At 41.2% G+C, this 23,148-nt stretch overlaps 1 protein-coding gene across 5 annotated transcripts in view; it reads left to right on the top strand.

The window, feature by feature from the left end:
• The window catches only part of LOC122412843 (monocarboxylate transporter 3), a 33,139-nt gene extending 17,634 nt beyond the window's left edge, over window positions 1-15,505 (top strand). For 2 of the 5 annotated variants that reach the window (XM_043422760.1, XM_043422763.1), the window contains exons 2-10: window positions 6,071-6,371; window positions 7,125-7,268; window positions 7,453-7,887; window positions 8,266-8,726; window positions 9,620-9,848; window positions 9,937-10,112; window positions 10,196-10,418; window positions 10,587-10,834; window positions 11,473-15,505. In XM_043422760.1, the coding sequence (XP_043278695.1) occupies window positions 6,071-6,371; window positions 7,125-7,268; window positions 7,453-7,887; window positions 8,266-8,726; window positions 9,620-9,848; window positions 9,937-10,112; window positions 10,196-10,418; window positions 10,587-10,834; window positions 11,473-11,622 (2,367 nt within the window). In that variant the 3' untranslated portion in view covers window positions 11,623-15,505. Of the gene's footprint in view, window positions 1-192; window positions 1,369-6,070; window positions 6,372-7,124; window positions 7,269-7,452; window positions 7,888-8,265; window positions 8,727-9,619; window positions 9,849-9,936; window positions 10,113-10,195; window positions 10,419-10,586; window positions 10,835-11,472 lie in introns of those variants that run through there. The other 3 variants (XM_043422764.1, XM_043422762.1, XM_043422761.1) reach the window with 3 other exon arrangements.
• Window positions 15,506-23,148: the final 7,643 nt, after the last annotated feature.

Genomic DNA, 23,148 nt, shown 5'->3' with positions numbered 1-23,148 from the left:
CGCGCGCGACCGTCCATACTCAGGATCATTGGGGAAGGCGAAGAAAAAGAAAGAATAGGAAGAAGGAAAAATAAAGAAAGAACGAGTAGAAAATATGTATATAGAAGCGAGTGTCCGTGTGCGCAGATTACAACGAGTATAAGCGGGACGGTGCGGTGCGAGAGCGCGCGGCCGAGTCGGGCGACCAGTCAGTCAGCCAGCAGAGCCAGAACTCACGCGCTCGAAGAAGGCGCGCGTATATTCCCAAGGTTTTTCGAGACTCGCGTGAACGCGACATTAAGCATAATTATTAAATATAAAGCGAAGAAACAACGAACAAAAACATTATTAAAACACACACGAAAAACGAAGCATAAATAAAGCAAGGACACTCGCGTGGTTCGCGCACGGGGATACGAGTCACGGCGTGTCAAAATATACGATATTCACTGTATACTACTATAAGGCCCCGCACTACATTCGCGAAGCGTGTTTATTCTCTTTTTTATTCTTTTCGACGTTATAACAGGAGTTTTCTCCCACCAGCGACGCTCGCGCGCCTCTTTCATCCCTACTCCGTGCTCTCCCCACCCTCAGTTGCGACCGTGTTTCCCCCTAGTGGGGTCGTGCACCCTCCGTTCTCGCTTCTCTGTCGCATGACAAAAGAAGCGCGAGGAAAAAAGCCGTGAAAACTCAGCCCCCAAAGGGAAGGGGCCTCCTCTCGTCCGTTCGAAGGTTACAGATTTCCGTTTTCAAAGTTTCGTTTCGTTTCGTTATTGTGACATGGCAGCCGATTATGACGAGCTGTCTTATGTTTTGTAGTTGAAAGTGCGTGAATCACGTTGCGCTACGAATACCGTACGTTACATCTCTGTTTTGTTTTCGTTTTCGCATCCTCGGCGTCGCTGGTGGTGGTGTCGCCGTCGTCGTCGTCGTCGTCATTGTCGTCGTCGATGCTGATGCTGCTCGATGTCGTCGGTTTTAATAACGGACGAGCCAGCTATCGCGAGGCAGTTTTCATGTAGCTCTCTATGATATTCACAAAGTATTTAAACACACACTTACAACACACATTTTCTATACGTATATTTAAAGCAACGAAAAGAGAAAACAAAGTATTCGACACTACAAATATAGATTTTTGATTTGAGGGAAACGAGCCCACGCGCGCGGGGGTGCTCGCGCGAGTGTCCATCGCTCAGCGCTTCGATCTCGCTCTCTCTCTCTCTCTCTCTTCGTCTCACTCTTACCCTTTTATTTCACTGTGATCTCTCGTGACGTGATTTTTGGATATCCCTTCTTTTTATAATTAAAATAATGTCGCGTGTGTCGTTAAACAAGTCGCAGTACAGCCAGTACGGCTCGCGACGAGTCAGGAAAATTAGCACGGTGCGTTTTCATCATTTGATTTTGTTTTCCTCGTTATTTTTTGTTCTACTGTGTGTACCATATTATTACGATTTTATTGAGTGTTTACGCTGGTTTTTTAACGATGTGTTGCCCATTGTGTGCTCGTGACAGCTTTTACAGTGTTCGAAGCGGATTTACGCCCATCGAAATGCTTACGATTCGCAATCTATCGCAACACTCGAGCTCACGGCGATACTTTTTTGCTTTACGTAAAAATTAGTCGTGCGACGCAACGGTGTTAAACAGCATTAACGTCATCGTAACATTTATACTAATTCATGTTTTTTTTTCCCTTTTTTTTTTTAATTTATATTCAAATACATTATCATTTTCTCCGGCAATAAAACGTGAGCTGTGAAATATGATGCGGAGGCCACGTGACCAACCTTGACAATCGCGATTATTCAAACGTGGATGCACTTCAGCGTATCCGTGCCGCGAACCGCTCGGTATTCTCACTCGAAATCTTTCTGTGTTCAATCATTTTTTTTTTTCGATTCTCAAATCTGAAGTCAAGCCCGAGTTCTACGATGCGCTGTTACAACAAAAATCTTTGACGAATTTCCCGTGCGTCGATATTGGAGAAGTGAGGATTCTTTGGCGAGTCGCGAATATCTATTTTTGAATGGCAGTGAATGTTCTCTGACTGAAAATCAATTGGTGCTGTTGTTGTTTTTTTTTATCTTTCGGACATGTTTGTTCTCCGATATCGTGAAATTCATTTCCGCTGGTAACGTCATCGGTGAAAAAGTTCATTTTGTTCGTCGATGCGTGTATAGAAAATTTGTGCTTTTCAAGCAAGCTCGTCTGCACGTGGTTCGACAACGTTTCCGCGGAGAAAAAAGTAGGCGAGAACGCTCGTAAAATAAAAATATATTCTCGAGCTAAAATCGCTCGACGCTCCAACGACGCAAGGTCGCCTAACCAATAAAAAAGCGCGGACGCACAGGGATTAAACTTCGGTGCAAAGCGCCCCGGATTGTACCGTGTCTCGAAGGAACGCAATGCTTCACATTATTTACTCGCGGCCATTGCGGCCGCGAGAGGGCGATCAGCTGATCGCCGTCAACCTTCGCCCCGCGGGCAAGCCTTGACGCGTGTACAGTCATCCAACTGCAACTACATTTGAAAATTTGTTTCGCCCACCTCCCCAAAGGGTGCGTAACGCTTGGCGCTCGTATAGTCACGAACAAAAAGTCCGAGCCCCCGCGCGCGATCGGGGCGCGCAGGCAACGGGGCGGCGGGGAGGCGCACCATTAATTTTCTCGCGGTCTAATGTACCCTTGACATTGACGAACGCTTATTGTTTTATGCACAAACGAAATAAATCGTTTTGTCAATAAATTCCACCACTACGTGCTCGAGAAATACAATAAATGATCTGTTGAGTGCATTGCTAATATTGAGAGAGCACTTCTCGGGTTTAGGGCAAACGGAAAATACTCCGCTCACGCTGCCTATAACCATCCGCGAAAATGCTCATTCGTGCTCGACGAATCGTTCGAATATTTTCTTCGATAAGCTGAGATTGAAAACAACATTTTCGTTCCTAGGTATTTATTCGTCGTCGTTTTTCGAGTTTTTCGTGGAACCACTGTCAAGAAACGAGAATTCGAGCACGTGTAAACAAAGAACGAAGAAAATTTTATCATGATTCTCATCGTTCTGTCATTTTGTTCGAGCCGCGAACTTAATTCCGAAACAAAAATTTTTTTTATTTTTTTATTTTTTTTTCGGAATTCTTGTTACCAAATTAACGTCACGGTGCAACTCGAGCTTTCTTGCGAGGGATTAAAACTTAACGCTTCACGTATTCACATATTAAATGTTTTGTTCACACGGCGGGTATTCGTCGCTTCATGTAGGTCAACGATCGACGCTTATCGCGCACAATATCGCTCCTCGGCTTCCTTTCTCTCTTTCTTTTCCTTTGTTCTATCCGTACCGGTCGATTGCAAGGCGCGTGCACTTAAAAAATTATTGATTTTTTTGTTTTCCGGTAACGTTGTGTTCCACCACGAATACTTGCTGTTTTTACCAAAAAGTTTAGTTTTCACGAGAAAAGTGAGCTCAGTATTTTTAGTGAACGAACGATTCGATTTGCACGTCCGGCTTTGTTATCGAACGTCCAAAATGAGCGATTTTGACATCCGCGTCGCACGACTCGATGTTTATACATAACCAACAAATTTATTTTCACTTAGTTTTTTCATTCCTCGTCATTCGAGACTCAATTTTATTACGATAATATTTTCAAGGTGTAAATTAATGAAACCGAGAGAATACAGAGTGTTTTCGAAACGATGACAAAAACGAAGGAACATTTTTTCACTTGCTTCGAGTCCCGAGCGGACGCTCCGGATGTCTAAATTGAATTGGCACGCTCCTGGAGATTCCAAGCATGTACGACTCCCTCGTATCGTTCGCGATAATACACAAAAAATAAAAGCACGCTCTGTATGGAAAAACCGCTTTTTCCTTCGCGAGTAAAACACAAATTATGGCAATCGATAATTATGTATTTTTATGTCACTTCTAATGGGCGTCTCGACACGCCGATCGTTGAGGAATGCATATGGCGAAAAAATATTACATGTCCGGAAAATGCGGGTTCGCTTTCGTAACAAACTTTATTTTTACATAATTCTCGTTCGCCTCGCCCGTTTGGAAATATAAAGCGGTGTAGATTGCGGTGTGCAAAGTGCTCAGATGAATCATAAAACCGAGCAAAAATCGTTGCAACACCTCGTTACGAAAACTGTTGCAATGCGTATTCAAATTCCCGCCAAAAACATTTGACCGTGTGTTACGAGTGCGGAGCAAATGAACGCGGCCGCTCGTTTTCTTCCACTCGACATTTACAAGGCCCATTAAATTCATAATTTTATGGTACTCACGATCGTTTGTTAATTAGCAAGCATTATTTCTCTGTACATAAATCCAAGAATATTCGCATGAACTGAATTCATTATCGGTCTGTCGTTTTCCACTTTTTTTGTCGAAAAATCCGTAGTTGAAAGTTTGTCCACCACACAGACGTGGCGCGGTGTGTCAAGAGTCGATTGGCGAAGCAATGGGCGAATGGAAAAGTTAACGTATAAGTAAAACGAATTAATTTACGAAACAAAACAATGCTTAATGATTTCAATTTATAAATCACTTTTCATGACGATGACAAAGTTCATAAGAAGCAAAAATGGTGGCGTCCTTTTATCTTCATTTTATTTTCTTTTATTTTGGTGAGCAGTGAATCGTTTTTTATCTACTTTTTCGATGCACGAAAAATATTGTTGGAAAACATGCGACGATGAAAAAAATGGTATCGATTTTTTCACGATTCTTAGAGTCTTTTTGTTTATTCTTCCGGTAAACTTGGCCATTGAAGAAATACGAATAAATTTTTAGGGAGCAGGGCAATGTTTTTTTATTCGCATCGATTGTTTAACCTGATAAATGCATTTCGCTTGAGATATAGTTGACATAATACGATTAAACTGGATTGGGAAGTAATAGGAGTCTTTAAGGTCTGCGAGCAAGTAAAAAAAGGAGATTTTTTTTCACGAACTCGCTGCCAAGGTGATCAGGTCGCCATAGAATCTTTCGAGGTTTTCTGCATACCGAGATCTCGCGTGGAAATAATACGCACCGGACACGATTTTCCATTCTCTATTCATGTATACGCTTCGGGCGGGAATTCATGACATTGCCAGAGAAACCCGATTTCGGCCTGGTCAAACTAACCTAACCTAACAACGCTCAGCTAGTTCGGCCTCTAAATTCGGCGGGTAAAACTCGCTTCTCCTAAACATTTAATAGCATAAATCCTTCTCGAAAAATAATCAGAAAAAGCCATTTTGTCCTGACGAATCGAAGAGTAGAAACCGTTACAAAAATTTCTTACGAAAAAAACAAAATTTCTTCTCGCGCTTTGTCTTGAAGAATTATCAGGAAAAACTAGCTCGTCTTGAAATCGGGTTCGATCGGTGAGCCACGTGTAATTGATACGAAATGAAGTGCGATAGTTGAAGAAATTGATGAGTTTCGAGCAATCGAACACGTCGCTGTGATATTGGATAGGATTTCGAAGTTAATAAGACGAATACGGTGCGTCCTAATCGTAGAGTCGTAACTGACTCTGGAAGACTCTAATTTAGCTGGTGCTGTACATAAGTGTGTTTACGTGCGAGTGATATCGTTGGAGATTAATTCGACATTGAGAGTTCCTCGTTTTTTAAATTTATTCCACGTAAAATAGAAACAACGTGACACAAAAAGTGTTTGACACAGAAATTGTGTGACGGAATTTGAGACGGAAAAATTGACAGAAATTTCGAAAAACGAACGTCCCGACATTTGTGGCATGAAAAACCCAAAATTTTTTTTGCACACGAGTCTTGAGTGAATCTCTGCTTAATCGTGGTGCTTGATTGTTTCGAATCGAAAGGCCTCATGCACGTCGGAATAGAATGTGTGTCAAGGATTTATGTGTACCTTCGTTCATAGGCTTTTGATTATTATGTCGATAACGTTCCTCGCTGATACGTGCGCACATTCCTCAATAAGAAAACAAGATTTTCATGGAGATTTTTTTTTCACGAAACAGCTCGACGATGAGCGAGTCGCCTTCGACCATTTAATTTTCATTATTCCACTTTAATAATTTATCGATTTTTTCTTGCAGACGGAGAGCGAATACTCGGTGGAGGAACAAGCGAGATTAACGGGAGCAGATGGAGGGGTCGACGAAACTTCGCCCGAGGATGAGGGCGGGTCTTTGTGCGAATATCACGACATTCCTCCGCCCCCTGACGGGGGCTACGGATGGGTCGTCGTATTCGCATCCTTCATGTGTAACATGATCGTCGACGGTATTGCCTACACTTTTGGCGTTTTTCTTGGCGAATTTGTTATTTACTTTGACGAGGGACCTGGCAAAATTGCCTGGGTCGGTTCCCTCCTCTCGGGCATGTATCTCAGCGCCGGTAAGTTTTTTCAACCTTCAGCTCTATTTCGGTCTTTTGGATTTTCATTATTTTTACCTTCTCGAAATTAACTATTTAAAAAATAATTACGACATAATGTTTTACATTATTTGTGAAACTTTTTTTTGAATCGCCGTGTAGAAAATATTTACAGTTGATTCCAGTATTTTTTAAAATGCAATTGCAGGGTGTCTAACGACCTGAAAAGTCATGAAAATTCTTAATGTCATGAAATTACACTCGGACCTGAAAAAATCATTAAATGTCATGAAAAATTACCAAACAACCTGATTTTTTAAGATCTCTGCAAGGCTCATTGTCATTGTCGATTTTTTGCTTTTCTTCAACATGATTTCAAAATTCGCGGGGTGGCGACAATGTCTGGTTCGTCAATACTCATCATCGATATAAAAACGAATATCGAATGAATAGTTTGTAAGAAAAAAAAGATTCTTTATTTCAAAATAAAATATCATTTCTTTGTTATTTTTATTGAATTTTTTTATAATTAAAAGATGAATAAAAAGTATCAGGACCATAAGAAAAGTCATGAAAAATTCCTGTTCCTTGACTTAAAAAGCCTTAAAAGTCATGAAATTTCTGTTCTGGTCAAAATTAGACACCCTGAATTGTTTTTGACGTTTTTCGTAATATGATCAGAAAATTTTTCCTTTTTTTCCTAAGGAAATTTTGATCAATGCTTCGAATAACTTTGAGTCGAAGAATTTCATTGTTTTTTTTTTCACTCCCCAGGTCCTGTAGTGAGTGCCCTAACCAACAAATATGGCTGCAGAGCGGTCTGCATGGCGGGGAGTTTCATAGGAGCAGGGGCATTTGTACTTTCAACATTTTCGACATCTGTCAATATGCTCATGATCACGTACGGTGTGATTGGAGGTAAATCGGTGACTCAACAGTTGGCGCTTTTAGGATTCGAATGGAGGATCAAAATTAAAATTGTATTTTTCATTTCCAAGTCGATTCGTGTCAGTTATTTTTTCATTGAATTTTTAGCATTTGATCTAAACGAATTTCGCCATAATTGTGCGGTTAATTGATGAGTTTGTTTGTGTTATTTCAGGTATCGGATTCGGTTTGATATATTTACCGGCGGTGGTGTGCGTCGGTTATTATTTCGAGACGAAAAGATCACTGGCAACTGGAATAGCGGTGTGTGGCTCCGGTTTCGGTACGTTCGCGTTCGCGCCGCTGGCGACGATGCTCCTCGAGACGTACAGTTGGAAGGGAGCTAATTTAATATTGGCCGGTCTTATTCTCAATTGCGCGGTGTTCGGAGCGATGATGAGGCCGCTCGAATATCCGAAGCAGTCCTCGGTAAAACCGCTTCTGCAAAGGATGGCCGAGGAAAAGAGATTCCAAATGGAACGCGGGAGCATCGGGGGCTCATATTTTATGGTACAATTGCCCGATGGCTCCATGGAAAAGAGAATGAAAATGCCGATAAACGTCGACCCTGGCGTTCATTCTAGCTTCAATTTAGATCAATTAGTACCTGGTAAGCCGTCATCTTATGACCGAAATGCATTTCTTCGTTCGAAATTTCTTCCCGAGATCGATTTCCTCTCGACCGAAATATTTGACTTTCGGAACAACTTTTGCCTCGCTTCCAATTGGCGAAAAAGCTAGCCTCGACGTTACGAAAATTCCACAAATTTTCTTCTTTCGTGAATTAATCTGACGAATTTCTACCATTGCTGCCCATTTCCGAAAGATGGTTGAACATTCGACGCACGAAACGCCGAAATTGGTCGGGAATTGGGAGAAAATGGAAAAATTATTTAGAGTTTCGGATAGTCAAATATTTTGGACGGATTGTCACGCTTAGGACTAAAGAATGTAGGGTAGTTTTACGATTGAACGTATAACTCTAAAGGAACGCCTTTAACACCAGTACCGACGGTGCCGACGTTGCCAACGATATCGGAGGTCAAAGTCCAGGAGCATTCGTCGAGCGGAGCAACGAGCAACAGCGGTAGCCTCGACCAGCTCAAGAGTTCCGTTAAATCGAAGAGCAGACGTGGAATCGATGAGACCAAAGATGCCAAGGATGGAGCAGAGAAACTCGAGAGTGAATTCAACAAACCGGTCATGCCGAGGAACGCATCGCAGCCAGCGTTCACGACCCACGTTCAGGGCTTACCCAAAAACGGCTCCGTTCCCTTCTTCGATCGTATTCGCAAAACCAGCACCGGCGAGCGCTACAAACCCAGTCTCAGTGCTATCAAAAACTCACGAACCACTCTCAACTCCAATGGCGACATTAGGAAAAGTTTGCATCTCAGATTATCCACTAGCAGCATGCTTGGCTCACGAAACAACAACACTGAAGTTGATGTGAGTATTCTCTTACAAAATTTCATTTTTCTGGGCTATTTTTATCCATCAGCGCTCGTGTTACTTGCACTTTAAATTTTCGTCGTGCCAAATTAAAAAAAATATTGTACTGAAAAAGGAGAACTTTGTCTCGGCGATTCGTTCGAGTCACTTTTGAGGCTGAGCAGAAGGTCGATGCGCCGGAGGCGGTTTATGGACGAATGGCCCATGTATTTTCTCAATTTTCATTAAAAAATCGAAATTAATCCGAGAAAGAAGTTTCGACGCCGGAGATTTGCTTCGGAGACGCTATAAAGTGCTTACTTTAATTTTGGCACACGAGGCAGGCAATGAATTTTCTTTGTTCGAACCTCCTGTCATGAAAATCGTTGAACCCGAGCAGATTCATGAGCATTAACACTTTCGTTCTTCTCATTTCTTCAAATACTCTGAGTCTTGAAATCCCTTTTTTTTCGTTGAGTTTTCGAAACTTTTTCGAACTTTTTAACGCCAAAATTGACGAATTCTTTAGTTCCGAAAATCTCAGTTGTGCAATTCCGTTTGCATTTTTTTCGAATAATTTTTCTAAAAAATATTGCTTCGAACGGGTTTCTTTTACAACGTGAAAATATCAACACGTGCCAAAATTCTTGAAACATTCCGAGCAATGAAATTCAAAAATAATTTCGAGTCAAGACGCTGTAGAAACAAAACGAACGATTCGGGAATGACTTGAACGTCGCGAGCGCAATTTGGCTCGGGAACAAAGCCTTCGCTCATTCCGGTAGCCATGAAATTCGTCAAGTTGTCATTTTTTCAGTCCCTTCAAAACGAAAACTGCATTAATCCCAGTAGCAGTGTCGTTTCCTCGAATAAATGTTAATGCTCTATTAAATTTGACATTTGACTTTCAGGATGGCGAGAGCATCACGTTTACTACCAGCAAGTCCAGCATCCCTAAAGAGAAGGCCTTGATCGTTCGCCCACTATCGAGAAAGGATATTTTTTACAGCGGTAGTGTGGTCAATCTTCCTGAATATCAGAGTCAAAAATCCCTGGCGAACTATCGTCAGAGCGTTATATCTTTACCGAAATCAGTTAGGGGCGATGTGAGAGACGGTGACGTTGAAAAAGCTCCGCAACGTAAGTTGAAAAATTATCACGCAAAATGGGTTTATCATATTCGACTCGAAACTCGGTTGATCCAATAAAAATCGAATTTATTTTTCAGAACCTTTGTGCCCTTGTCTGGTACTACCCGAGTCATTTAAAGAGGCCTTAGCAACCATGATGGATATGTCATTGTTAAAAGATCCCGTTTTTCTCTTGATCGGTATCAGCAACGTGTTTGGAATGGCAGGATTATATGTACCTTTTGTATATTTGGTAGACGTTGCGATCAAAGATGTAAGTATCGTTAGATTCTTCGTTTTTTATCAACAGCATTTGCAAACGATTTTATTTATTGAAATCTCTTTTCTTGTTTCCAGGGTATTGATAAAAGTTCGGCGTCTTTTCTTTTGTCCATCATCGGTATAACGAACACTGTAGGGCGTGTCGCGTGTGGTTACGTCGCAGATTTCCCTCAGGTCGATTCTCTACTGCTGAATAATATTTGTTTGGTTATTTCAACAATCGCCGTTGCTGCAACGCCGCTTTGCCATACTTACCCAGCTTATATAGCAATGAGTATTTTCTTCGGTATTGCCATATGTAAGTAGCGTTTTTTTTTTTTCGTTTATGCATTATTATTCTGAGAGAAAATGAATGAAAATGTGGACGAAGTTGCAGTTTATTTTGGCCAATAGTTCCAGCAAACAATAGCAAAGCAAATTATCGTATTTTTGGTTGGCGCGAATTGATAAAAACTTGTGTTTTCAGCCGGATACATTTCACTGACGTCGATTATTTTGGTCGATCTCCTCGGTTTGGATAAACTGACCAACGCATTCGGGCTCTTGATTCTATTTAGAGGTGCAGCCGCTATTATTGGGTCTCCTCTCGCCGGAACTGTTTACGACGCGACTGGAAGTTACAGTATTCCATTTTTCATGGCTGGTTTCTTCTTTTTCTTAAGCGCCGTTACGAGCTTTATGGCACCTGCGATGAAACGCTGCACTACGCCACAGGTACAAAACTAACGAGAGCTCCCAAAACGAATATTACATTGAGACGAAATGCACAACTTAAGATTTGGGACTACGAGTTGAAATTACTTTCTCAAACGTGGAATCTTTGCTTCATCAAAATTCTGACGAATTCTCGATTTCAAATTTTTCCTATTGTGCCCCTCCCTAATCATGAGAAAACTTTCCATTCGTCAGCCTTGTCTAAAGTCTTAAGAAGACAATTTCGATATTTGCCCGGCTTTATCTCTAACGGTAAGATAAAATCATAAATTTGCAATACCCAACCACGAATAGAGAAACGTTCATAAAACACGAGAAAGTTCGTTACACTCTTATTCTAAATTACCCGCATATACTCGAGAGAATGGATTTTTGGGAGTCTTTTATCGTTCAAAATTCGTTCGTTCTCTACAATGCTCAAGAAAAATATTGAATCTTTCTCGTTCCTCAGGCATTACGAATTAACGGTACGAAGACACTATTGAAAAAAATACGAAAAACATTTTGTGCTAAGAAACAAAATTGTCGACTTTGAGTTTGGAAAAATTTATTTTAGTGGTCGAATGTGGCGAGAATTCGTTGGCATGTAAAAACTGCAAGATTTTCGAGGGGTTCGCTAAAACGATTCCGTTTTTCAGACTCAACCTGTGATACAAGACACCTTAACGCCAATAGACGAGGACATTGAGGAAGAAAACGAGGACGATATTCCAGAAATAATAGAAACTGCACCATCGCCTTCGGATCCACCGGAGAAAGAAATAAAGCAGATCGAGTCGGTGTTATAATGGAATGAGAGTGAACAAAAGCAGAAGCACCGCAGCGAAAGAGAAGCAATTTGTACTGATCCAACGTTCAACTCCGAGCCAAACTCGTCTGCGAGTTGGGGTACGAAAACTCGTGTATTAGACGAGATTTTCGGGGCGTTTACGGTAATTCGTTATTTTCGTTCGATAATAATTGATAAAAAGCACAAGGATTGCGAGATACAAAAAAAGAGGCCGCAATGTCATCGCAAAAGTACTTCGGAAATCGAATTCGCGTGCGAAAGATTTCCCAATTTAACAAAACAAAGAAACAGGCGACTGAACGAAAAGTGATCGGCGAGGACCGATGTGTTTTCTTCCTCGTGACAAAACCCTTCGTCCGTCGCTTCTCGGGCGCAGCGATTTCGCGCGCAGCAGACTCGGACAAAAATATTTTTTTCGTTGAAGCCACAAGAATAAACCGAGATAAAGGGTCGAGTGACGATCGATTTTGTCCACATCTCAGAGTCAAATTGCCGAAAACAAAAGCTGCAAATTCATCCAGAGGCTAAATTAGTCCAGTAAAATTTATCCAGTCGATCCGGAAATTCGCTTTATTCGGATGAGCGAAAAAGACACAATAAAAATTGAATGATTTTATCGTCAATATAATTCTCCCGCCGAGCACACGCTTGCATCGCGTTTGTCAAGAAAAATCTATTATTATTATTATATATACAAAAATATATGTATGTTCGTGGCTTGGTACATAAAGCGATAAACCAAACTTTCATTGGTTTCTTTGAACAATTTCAAATATCTCGCTTTTGTAGCAAGCTCCGAATACATATTTCTCGAATTGTATGCTACAAATGTACATAATCAAAGAGAAGAGAGTTAATGAGAAGTCGTTATGAAAATATGAAGAAGCACGTCGTGTGAATTAATCGAAGAGTAAAAAAAGGATTCAAAATAATATACGTGTGTAGTTCGTGCAACAAGCAGGGTGTACTTTTTCGTTGTTTTTTTCGTTTCTTCTTTTTGTAAATAATAATAAGCAATTTGTAATATAGCTCGTAATAAAGCCGACGCTAAGATTAGTTAGATAATTGCAAATCGTGCGCGATATGATTTATACACGCGGGAACATACCGGATTCCAATGTTCCAATATTATATTTATATATACTTGTACGTTTAAGTGCTTTCGACTACTCATTTCTTTGTAACTCCAAATGTTTTTTATCAAATTTATACCGAGTCGGCCGCCGCCATCAATATCGTGAAGTTTAGTTGAGCGATTTTTCAGTCCCCGAATTTTTAAAATAATATTTTGCACGCAAAATGGAATTTTATTCCATCAGAATCGTCGACGAAATAATTGTCACAGAAAAAGCTCGATCGTCTTACCACAAAAAATTTTTAAGAGAGTTCACGACTGTCCAAAGTCCGCTAAATCTTTCGAAACTTTTTGGGATCTTTGGAATCGTGAAATTCCAACCAGCTCGTCTCCTCGTATTTCTCTGTTGCTAATTCGTCCCCAGGCTGGGTCTGGCGATCCGGCCAATGGCAATATGTAGTTTGAGCATATGAAGCTAGCCGGCTTAGGAAGCCGCAGGTTCTTCACATTTTCGGGTCCCTCAGGCCCGGCAGTGGAGTTTAGGCTTGCCGAATCGTTTCAAAAGGGTCTGAGAGAATAATTTTATGGGACTTTTGGACTCGAGATCCGATTCCGAGTTTCGTATTCACGGTATTGTTAATAAACGATGGAAAACTTTGTATATAAAGGTCGTCGTAGGTAGAGTTGAATGAACGTGTGCTACGCAAAGCTCCGATTAATATTCTCGTACTCATACTTTATTATTATTAAAAAAAAAACACTAAACAATATTGTCAATCGAAGTGTATAATTTCGTAATTTTTAAGCTCGTACGACTCTGTGAGAATAAGAAGCCACCATATTATTCATAAGTCAGATAACGTAAGTTAAAACTAGAGTTAAAAGAGCAAAGAAGCACACATCTGAAAAATTTAAATTATTTTTCAATGAACTCGTATGAAAGGAGGCGAGAAAAGGAAAAAATCGTTTGAGAAAGTATGACAAACGAATGGCAAAGGCTGATAGTGAAAATCAAAGGCGTTATTTACAAACGTTTGAGAAATAACTTTGAGCCATGTTGCTTTTAAAAACCGTAACCGTAATTTTTCTAATATTATTTTTCCGCAACCGTTGTTTTGTTTGTTTTTTTTTCTCCTTTTCTATTTTATTGCTACGCCATTTTCAATGATTTTTATCTTCCGTACGGTGGCCGTCGACCAACTCAAAATATTTATTTTTATCTATAAATTTTTATCTCTTTTCGTTTCATTTCCATACGTTTTTAAAACGCGCTCGAAATGACGAATACAAAAAAAATGTAAACGAAACAGAAAATCGTGAAGAAGCCGCTTAACTTTTTCCGCCGCTTGATCGAGGATCTACGAATGTCGAAACTCAACGGACATTTTCAGACACAACGCTCGAAAACACGTGTGAAATAATTGTTGTATGTATATATAACGTAGAAAATGATGTACGCTCGCCTATGAAATCGCATATCCGAAAAATAAGCGAAGAAAAAAGTGAAAAAGAAACAAAAAAACAGAGTGTGAGACGAAGGAGACGCTAAAAAATCATGAGTGACAAACGTAGTTGGAAAATTGTTGTAAATCTTGTTGAAACCTCGAGTTGCACACATTGTACATAAATTATTATAATAATCACAAAGATCAAAAGATTGCGCGCTCTCGTGACGAAAATTCGCGGAAAAATCGTGTTCTTATCAATTTTTCGAGCGTCGAAAGCATCGCTTTTCCAATAATAGTTTCAAAAACTAGGTCGCACGAGCAGAAGGCGAAAAAATGGAATTTTTTCACTTTGCTCTCCAAGAATCATGGATTTAATAAAAATTTATTAAGCACATTTACGTTTACGTGGTTCGATAAAACGAATAAAATATCGAACAAACGAACAGCGAACGTTTCGAATCACGAGTGCGCGTAATCTTCCAACGGGGATTTAAATAATGAGTAAAAAAAAAAAAACATGAAAAATAAACAGGCGCGATTTGTCAAGAGCGATTGGAAGCAAAAAGAAAAAAAGTGTATTCGTACAAACCGCTGAATGAGAGAGAAGAGGCCGAACGCCAGAGTTATTATTGCCTCTTGATTACCATTGGAAATTATAGCAAAGACTATATATGTAAGCGAATAAGAGAAAAAAAGCGAGAACAGTTTCAAGCGGAAAAGGAAACTTGAGAAGATAATTTCGTACTCGTATCTCGTTCTTCGCTGCGATGATATGAATTACGCTAAATATATTCATAAATATTCAAACAATTATAACGTTTGCGACAATTGAGCAAATATGTAATAAGTTAATGAAAATAATTATCATCGGGGCTATAATATATAAGCACGCCTATTTAAAAGAAATGTGAAGAATAAAAAAATGGTAAAAAGAAGAAAAATGTCGCGCATACTCGCCCACGCCCACACGCGGTACTGAACCTGTTGAATTATATTAGAGATTTCAGATAAATAATTAAAGTATAAAAATAAAATAGCGTGGTGCGTGCGTGAGTTTACGTGTGTTTGTGCATGTGTAAATGTCTTTGCGTGGATGAAAAAAAAAGATATTCGAGCAAGATTATTGTGCGTCTGAAATATTGTGTAATTCTGTATAGATAAAAAAAAAACGAGTTATAAGTGCGCCTGTGCGCGTGTGTCTGTGCGTCTGCCTCTGTTCGATGGCTTGTTTTTCGAATGTAAAATAATAACAAAACACACACACACACACACACACAAAAGAAAATGATGAATTAAAGTTATATTGGCGTGTGCACGCGCTCTTTAAGCAGAAATAAACAAATGAAGAAAAAATCTCATACGCTTGTTATTGCTCTCCTCCATCCTTTTTTTTTTGATAGTGTAAAATGCGTCAGTTCGCGGTGTCTAAAGAATGCGATGAATCCTGTCAATTGGTTTTTGTGTACAAATTCGTGTATGTTTCTCCCGAGCAGAGGGACAAGCGGCTCAAGAATATCGTCAAAGTTCCTTCTTTTTTCTCTTCTCACTTTCTCTTTCGTCGAATCTTCGATCGCTTTTTAAGAGAATGGATCAGTCGACTAACCTCACTTGGAATTTTCGAAATCGAAATTCTTTGAGACAGTTTGATCGATTAAAAAAAGGCTCTGTCAGCCTATGCAGAACGATGGCAAAAATCGACTGACAGAGCCTTTTTTTAATCGGTCAAACTGTGTCGAAGAATTTCGATTTCGAAATTTGCAACTATATCTCTTCTCTCGCACTCACGGTTGCGATATACCAACTGATCCATCCTCTTAATATCGTATTGGTAATGAAATAACGATATAAACCACCAAGTTGACCCCGAAGTGAAAGGACAGAGCAACTTTTTTATACGCACGACTGTATCGAGCATGCATCGATTTTATTGATTTTTTAAATACTCATTCACTGCTTAGGCGACGATGTGACTGTTTTGCGGCTTGTGAGGTTAAGGCGACCAATCGCTTTTTTATATTCAGCCATTTCTTCGCGGCGGATTGTTTGATCGAGATGAAACAAGATTTGTCGAATTTTGTCACTTTTCTGCATTCGTTTGACTCGACCTCCGCCCGATCGGCTGCCAATGTTCAGAAAAGTTACATTTCCGATGTTTCGAAACGATCAATCGGCTCGGTGTTTCTAACCTTCAATCTGAGTTTTCAATAAGATGGAAATTTTTGAGGAAAAGCCATAAAAATTCAAGCTTCAACGTCATAGACCTCCGACCACTTGTTCGAAGGTTCGGATCCTCGTAACTCAATATTCTAATCCATATTCGAATGTAATTTTTTCGTAATTAAAGTATGTTTACTCGCAATTCAAAGGATCACCGCACAGTTGCAGCACCGGTGCGCATATCGATCTAATCTCAATAGATATGAGTTATCGACCGAAGGTAACGAAAACAGTGATATAAAATAATTCAGAAAATGAATACTTTTGAGCAGTGACATGAATTCCAACACGTTTATGGGATTCACGGTCCGCAGCATTTTCGGTCAAAAATTAGTTTTTCGTGAGTGTCACACTCTCAGCGCACCGCTCAGCATGGAACAACTCGACAGTCAAAAACTCAAATTTTCTCAATTCGTTTCTTCGCAAACAAGTGAAATTTCGATTGGAATAAATTCGACGATAGAAGCAAAAATGTTCGACCATCACCACGTTGATCGATTCCATGGCCATCGTTCGTCAAAATTCACCGGGATCGAAAGTTCAAAGTATTTTAATCTCAAGTCAGTATTTATTCGAGAACCTTGATATTGTGTTGCAAGAATAAAAAAGGGTTAAAAATGAAATGAGTCGGCGAGTGACGGAATCGGAATCAAGCTGCCCGCGGCGCTCGTCGTGTGCTCACCTCGTTAAGTTTTTTATCCCTCGTGTTTTTCCCGTGCGAATTCCAATGCCAAAGATTTAAGAATGCCGGAGATACCGGACTTCGAAAAATGCACTGCGCACTTTCCCGACGTGCTTGACGTGTAAGACTGCGTATGACATTGACTACCAGCGAACAAGAATCGAGAGTTTACAGAACCGTGAAAGAGAACCAGACACAATTCCGCCCTCCCGCGCACCCCTTTATTCCCTAGTTTCCATACCTCGCGCCAATCCACATATTGGCGAGTTTGTTTCACGGTTAATTGCGCTCGCGATTACATCACGAGCGGTGCACCTACCGTTGCGAGCCTCTAGCAGTCGGGGGCTCGATTTCCCTCGTAATTCTCACCAATTTTCCTCATTCACCATTTTTTACTCCCCTCATTTCTCTCCAATATCGATCTTCGCGCCTATTTATCGGTCGCGTTAACCCGTAAACACGACGCTCCCTTTGAGGTTACACACTCACCATACTGGTGCAAATTTGCACTTGGACTTTTCAAAATTTTTCATTTCATCCATGAGTGTACGGAATCAATTTTACAACGTGACTTTTCAGGGGTAAAAATTCCTCAGGAATCGATTGCAATCATTTAAAAAATTGTAAAATCAAGTTTTATTATAGAAAAATGGCCAAATTGAAGAAACGAATTTTCTAGTTCTAGACACTTGAAATTTTCGTGGCTGTAAATTGGCACCAGTGCGGTGTCTACGGGTTAACTTGCTGGAATATTTAGAAACAAAAAACAGAAGAACAACTCGATTATTTCGTGAGAATCTTCGAAGCTCAATTGCTCGGATTCGGTCGCAGTTGGCGCGAGGAGCATTGAAAGTGAAAAATCGGAGCCTGCAAAATTTATTCTCCGCGAAATAATTCGACTTCTCGGGTAAAAGCGCGAATAAAAGTGCAGCGCATGAGCTGAATTTTCTTGTCCCACGATTGACAGTTTTGCCTTGAGCGACGCAAAGTTTTTTGAAGCATTTGAAGCTACAAATTGGCTCGATAATTGTGGATATTCGATGGAAAATTTTCCAGAGCTGATGCGTCGTCGGAATTTTGATATCGCTCCGTGCTCCCTCCCGTGGATCTTCGTGGATGAATTTCATTGGAGAATAATTATTGTTGATACTCGATTCTCGATTGAGTTATTGGAGCATGAGACTCGATCAGTCGTAGCTCGTTGAGTTTGAGTTTGTTTGAGGACACGAGGGCTTGCGAAAGAGTTCGTACGGCGACTTTTATCAGGGGCGGAGTTGGGAATGGGCCTGGGAGCGAAGAGCGTTGAATTAAGGGGAGTCTCCTCCTCCGTTCGTCTCCCCGGAGCTTGTCAAATCGGAGGAAAACAGTTGTTTTTCGTTTTAACCGAAAAACAAGTGCGTCCGAGGATCTTTCATGGATTTTTCGAGTTTCGATGTCGCACGGGAATAAAATGGCACCGATTCGCTCTCCGTTTTCATTAATTTCGAGTACTCTCGTGGCTCGTTGGCGCGCTGGAAGAGCCAACACCGAAAAAGGTACACAGAGATGCCCCAATTTCTGGCAAACATCAACGCGGCTTTTTTCATCGTTCGGAAAGAAAAAAAAACGTTCGGCGAGTGCGATTGACACGACGATGGATCTTGAAACGCTGCGGCATCGCGATTCGTCGCATCAGCTCTCGCGCGGCCAATCGAAAAGTACTAACGACGCGGAGAGTATGAAAATCGTTCCTGGCCGTTTACCTCGAAACGGTTCGATCGTCTCGTCGGATCGAAATTCCTCGCGGCATCCGAAATCCTTTTTCCCATCGTTCCTAAATTTTTCCACACTTTCGTTGCATTCGCAAATAAGCCCCCGAGCAGGATTTCGGCCCAAAATCGATCGAGCCCGAGAGCCGGGGCGGTTGGAAGGCAGAGGCGCGCGGGCATCGTTCCAGAAGCCAGTGAAAAAGGAAATAACGAAAAAAAGTGAAATGAGCGGTGGTCGGTTTCGAGGCTGGTAAAATGGCTGCGGCGGCGTGCCGCGGATTCCCGAAGTAGCGAAACTCGTCGAATTGACGGGGGGAGCTCCGCTCGCATCGATTTTTCAAAATTAGCGATAAGAGCCCGCCGCCTCGGGCGCGCACTCCGGTTTGTAGCAATAAAACGGAGCGGCCGCGGAGCGAGGTGCGCGCGAGGGTGTCGCGAGCATTTATTTGCTCGCGCAGAGCCGAGCTTACGCCAACAAGAATTCGCGAGTCCAGCAGCCTGCTGGTTTCGCGTCGCACCAGAGACGCGTGAGCGGAGGCTCGTATCGCTATCTCGTCGCTGCTGCGAGCGCGCGCGCGACTGACAAACAAGACCAGGAAGAAATCTGGAACTGATCCAATCCTGGGATCGTCGTGCGTCTCGTGTACGCATACTCCGCATGTCAAAAGCAGACGCGGATGGAGAAAGATCTGTAGAGCGCAATCCGAGCCGCTCCGTTCTCGGTTCGCCGATCCCCTCGATCCGCGCGCCGCTGCTTCGGCTCGAGCATCCTCGTCGGACAAAAATCCCTTTTTCTCCGCGCTTTTTTTTCTCCGCACCTTTGTACGAATATTTGCCACTAATTCGTATTTATGAAAAATTTGCTCTCGTCCGTAGACGTGCTGCTCCGTATCGCTGCACGGAGACAAAATTATTCCAGTGAAAACGAAATATCTTAATATTTACGCACTCTTGCAAACGTACACGGTGATTTTTTGTAAAAAAGGCGAAAATCAATAGCGAGCGAATTTTTATTAAAAACAGAGTAAATAACGGAACGGTTTGATGACAATTTGGGAGATATCGCGGAGCAACCGTTTCTCTGTGCTACGCGAAAAATCGCACTTTCGTATATTCCTTTTAACCGCACTGAATGTCCCTCAAAACGTGCTAAAATTTAAAGCAATCGCTTCGTCCGTAAGCGGATTTACTTCTTTCCGGGCGGTGCGACTCGACGATGCAAACATTTTCGACATTTCGCCAATTCCTCCCGGCCGGTTCACCAATTTTTAACATTTCACCAAAGGCACGAGTGACGTTCGCGGATGTCGATGCATCGTTCGATCTCGGAATGTCATAGGCCTAGATTTTGCCTGCCGTACATAGTAAAATTCGAGAGAGCCGCACTGTAAATCCAAGTGTGTTATTGCCAACACACGTAAAGTGTGTTCTGTACTTAATGCCGTAAGCAAATTGTAGATTTCTTGTGGTCACTTTTTACACGTTTTATGGTGTGTTAAAAATCTAAAGTAACAGCACGAATGCTGTTAAAAAAAATTGGAGACAAGTACATTTATGTTTGATGTCACCTGGACAGTAGTCTCAGTGAAACCCTATGTGACACTCGTGTAGTTCAAAACACGAATGCACGATGATTTATAAGAAGTTGTTCGATCTGTTCTCTCGCAACTTGCTTCAAATGAGCAATTCATTACTAAAGGTTATAAAAAAAAAACCATTTCGAACGCAATGAATAAAAAAATGAATCTGTTAAATCATGGTAATGCGTGAAAAACGTTTGGTTCAGAGGAACAAAACGTGGTCAAATAAATGCAAAAGTGACGAGTACATCGGATGACGAGTGAAAAAAATTCAAAACATAATGGTACGTAAAAAAAATTACGAAACCAACTGTAAATAATTTCAACAAAACAATTAAGAAAAGCTTTCACAAATCATGAAAAAATATTATATTTAAAAAAATACAAATCTGTAATTATATTGTAAAGGAAAAAAAAAATTCAAATAGGACCTGAGAAATTCATTCTTACGGGAAGCACCCGGAACTTGAGAAAGTTCCAGTGAATCGAAAAAGTTACCATCTGAGTTATGTGCAGCACTACAATTTATGGCATCAATCGGAGGATAAGTATTTTATTAGTATATAATACATAATTTTTCACAATATGAAATTGTTCTGAGAAACGTTCAAATCCAAAAAAAATCGCATCGAAGGTAAAAGTCATTTGTTACTCTATGGTGGCAGAGACTTACTTAGAAGAAAATCGATTCTTCTCAGACTTTCAGGATCCCCTGGTATTCACAATATTCGACGTCGATCACTTTTTACGCGTTTTATGGTGTGTTAAAAATCTATAGTTTCTTTATGGCGCTAAGTACAGAACACACTTAATGTGTGTCAGCAATAACACACTTGGATTTAGAGTGCGCTTTCGGCATCAAAATTACTGTGGACTTTGACGAAGTGTAATAAAATAGCGACAACCAACAGCTGCTACTAAACATGGCAAATTTTTCTGCCCATTCATCCGAAATATTGGTATAAAAGTCTCTCCCCGTGTGCCAAAAGGTACAAACGCGGATGAAATCCTGCTGCGTAGATGCCGAGAGGAATTTCCTCAAATTTAGGCCTGTTGGATTCTTACGTCGAGCGACGTATCCGAAAGTCAACCGTGGCGAAATGTTTCAGATTGGTTAATCGGACTCGAAAAATTCTTGAAATATCTAAAATTGCATAAAATGTAAAGTTTAAATTAATCGATGGAATAGAATAATGAAATTTTGCTACGTCCCACTAGTTAATTTTCGTATTCGGTGCGGGCGCACGAGTTTTTTTAATACGTTGTCGAGGAAAATTCATGCGGTAAAAAGGAGGATACGAAACTGTTCAATTTCCCGGTATACAGCACAGAGAAACGTTTGCTGTCTTATTTCCTAAATTTTCACCAAATCATTTCCTGATTTGCTATCTTTTTAATGAAAACCACACACGGAGAGACTTTTATAGCAAAAATTACTATGTTTTTATAGTAACGTCGGACCACATCGATATTACAATAATAAGCGCTACAGAGTGTGTCAAATAACGCAAAAGTTTGGGGAACCATTACCACAGTTTATAGTAAATAACGCGCTGCAGTCTATCAAAAATAAACACCGAGGGAATTTTGATAATAAACATAGTAAATAATGAAATGATTTGATGAAAATAATTTAGGAAATGGCATACGATGTGCTATACGAAAAATTTTGCATAGTTTCGTATTTTCCCTTTTACCGCGATGATTTTTGCTCAATAACACAGCAAAATTCATGCGTCCACCTTGCGAGTATAAAAATGAAAATTTTATACTCGCAAGTGGCGCATAGTAGTAAAATGTCAAGCAATTTCTCCAGCCCAATTCGCCAATTTTTAACATTTCGCCGAAGACACGAGTGACATTTGAGAGATCTGCTTTCGGCATCAAAATTACTATGCACTTTGGTGAAATGTAATAGAATGGCGATATAAAAGAGCGCTGTTACAAAAGATAGCAAATTTTTCTAGCAAATTCATCCGAAATATTCGTACAAAAGTCTCTCCGTGCATGTACCGTGCTGGGAATGGTTCCCTGAGCTGTTGCGTCGTTTGTCACGCTCCGTCGATCATTGTTGTAACATCAATAGAGCCGGTCGTTGCTACAAAAACGTAGTAACTTTTCGTACAAGAGTTTGTCCGCGTGCCCGCTCGAGTGGCAGTGGGTCGAAGCTTGTCAGCGGCATTTCTCCGACGGTCGTTTCCTCGAGTGTCCCGAAATTTTCTTCGAGGCGAAGCGGGACTCGAGAAAATCCTACGAAAAGTATTCGCTTCCCTTTCGGAAGCGTCGATCGCCGAAAAGTCGATGAAGACGCGAGTACGAAGATGAGGACGAGCTCGAGAGCGAGTCAAAGTGGAATGGCCCATGGGAGCAGTCTGCGAGTCCGGGAAAGGCGCGTGTCGCCCACGAAACCGGAAAGATTCGTGAATCTTTCGAGTTGTCCGAGCAAGCGGCGTGTGTGAAGGAGAGACGAAGCGAGAGAGAGAGGGAGAGGGAGGGGCGATCGCAAGGTAAAGTGCAGGCTAGAGGCGGTCGAAATGCTCGGTGTCCGTTAGGCACGTGATCGAGTGCGTTTCGTTCGGGTCGCAAGCTCTCTGTGAAAGTTGGCTTCTGAGGTGGTTTCCGCGGGGGGCAGCATGCGAAATCGGCGAGTAGTTTGCTTCTTCGTAGTCGTGTGTGGCGGGTGTGCGCGGGGGGTTCTCTGTTTCTGGCGATGTCGTTTCGGAGGTGGCCTCTGCGGTTTTGCCGCCCGGTTGGTTGCCTCGGCTTTTATAAAT

Source organism: Venturia canescens, chromosome 6 (assembly GCF_019457755.1).
Source record: "Venturia canescens isolate UGA chromosome 6, ASM1945775v1, whole genome shotgun sequence".
In the NCBI taxonomy this organism is placed as follows: domain Eukaryota; kingdom Metazoa; phylum Arthropoda; class Insecta; order Hymenoptera; family Ichneumonidae; genus Venturia; species Venturia canescens.
The sequence above is the reverse complement of the archived record's forward strand: the minus strand, read 5'-3'. Positions and strand labels throughout refer to the sequence as shown.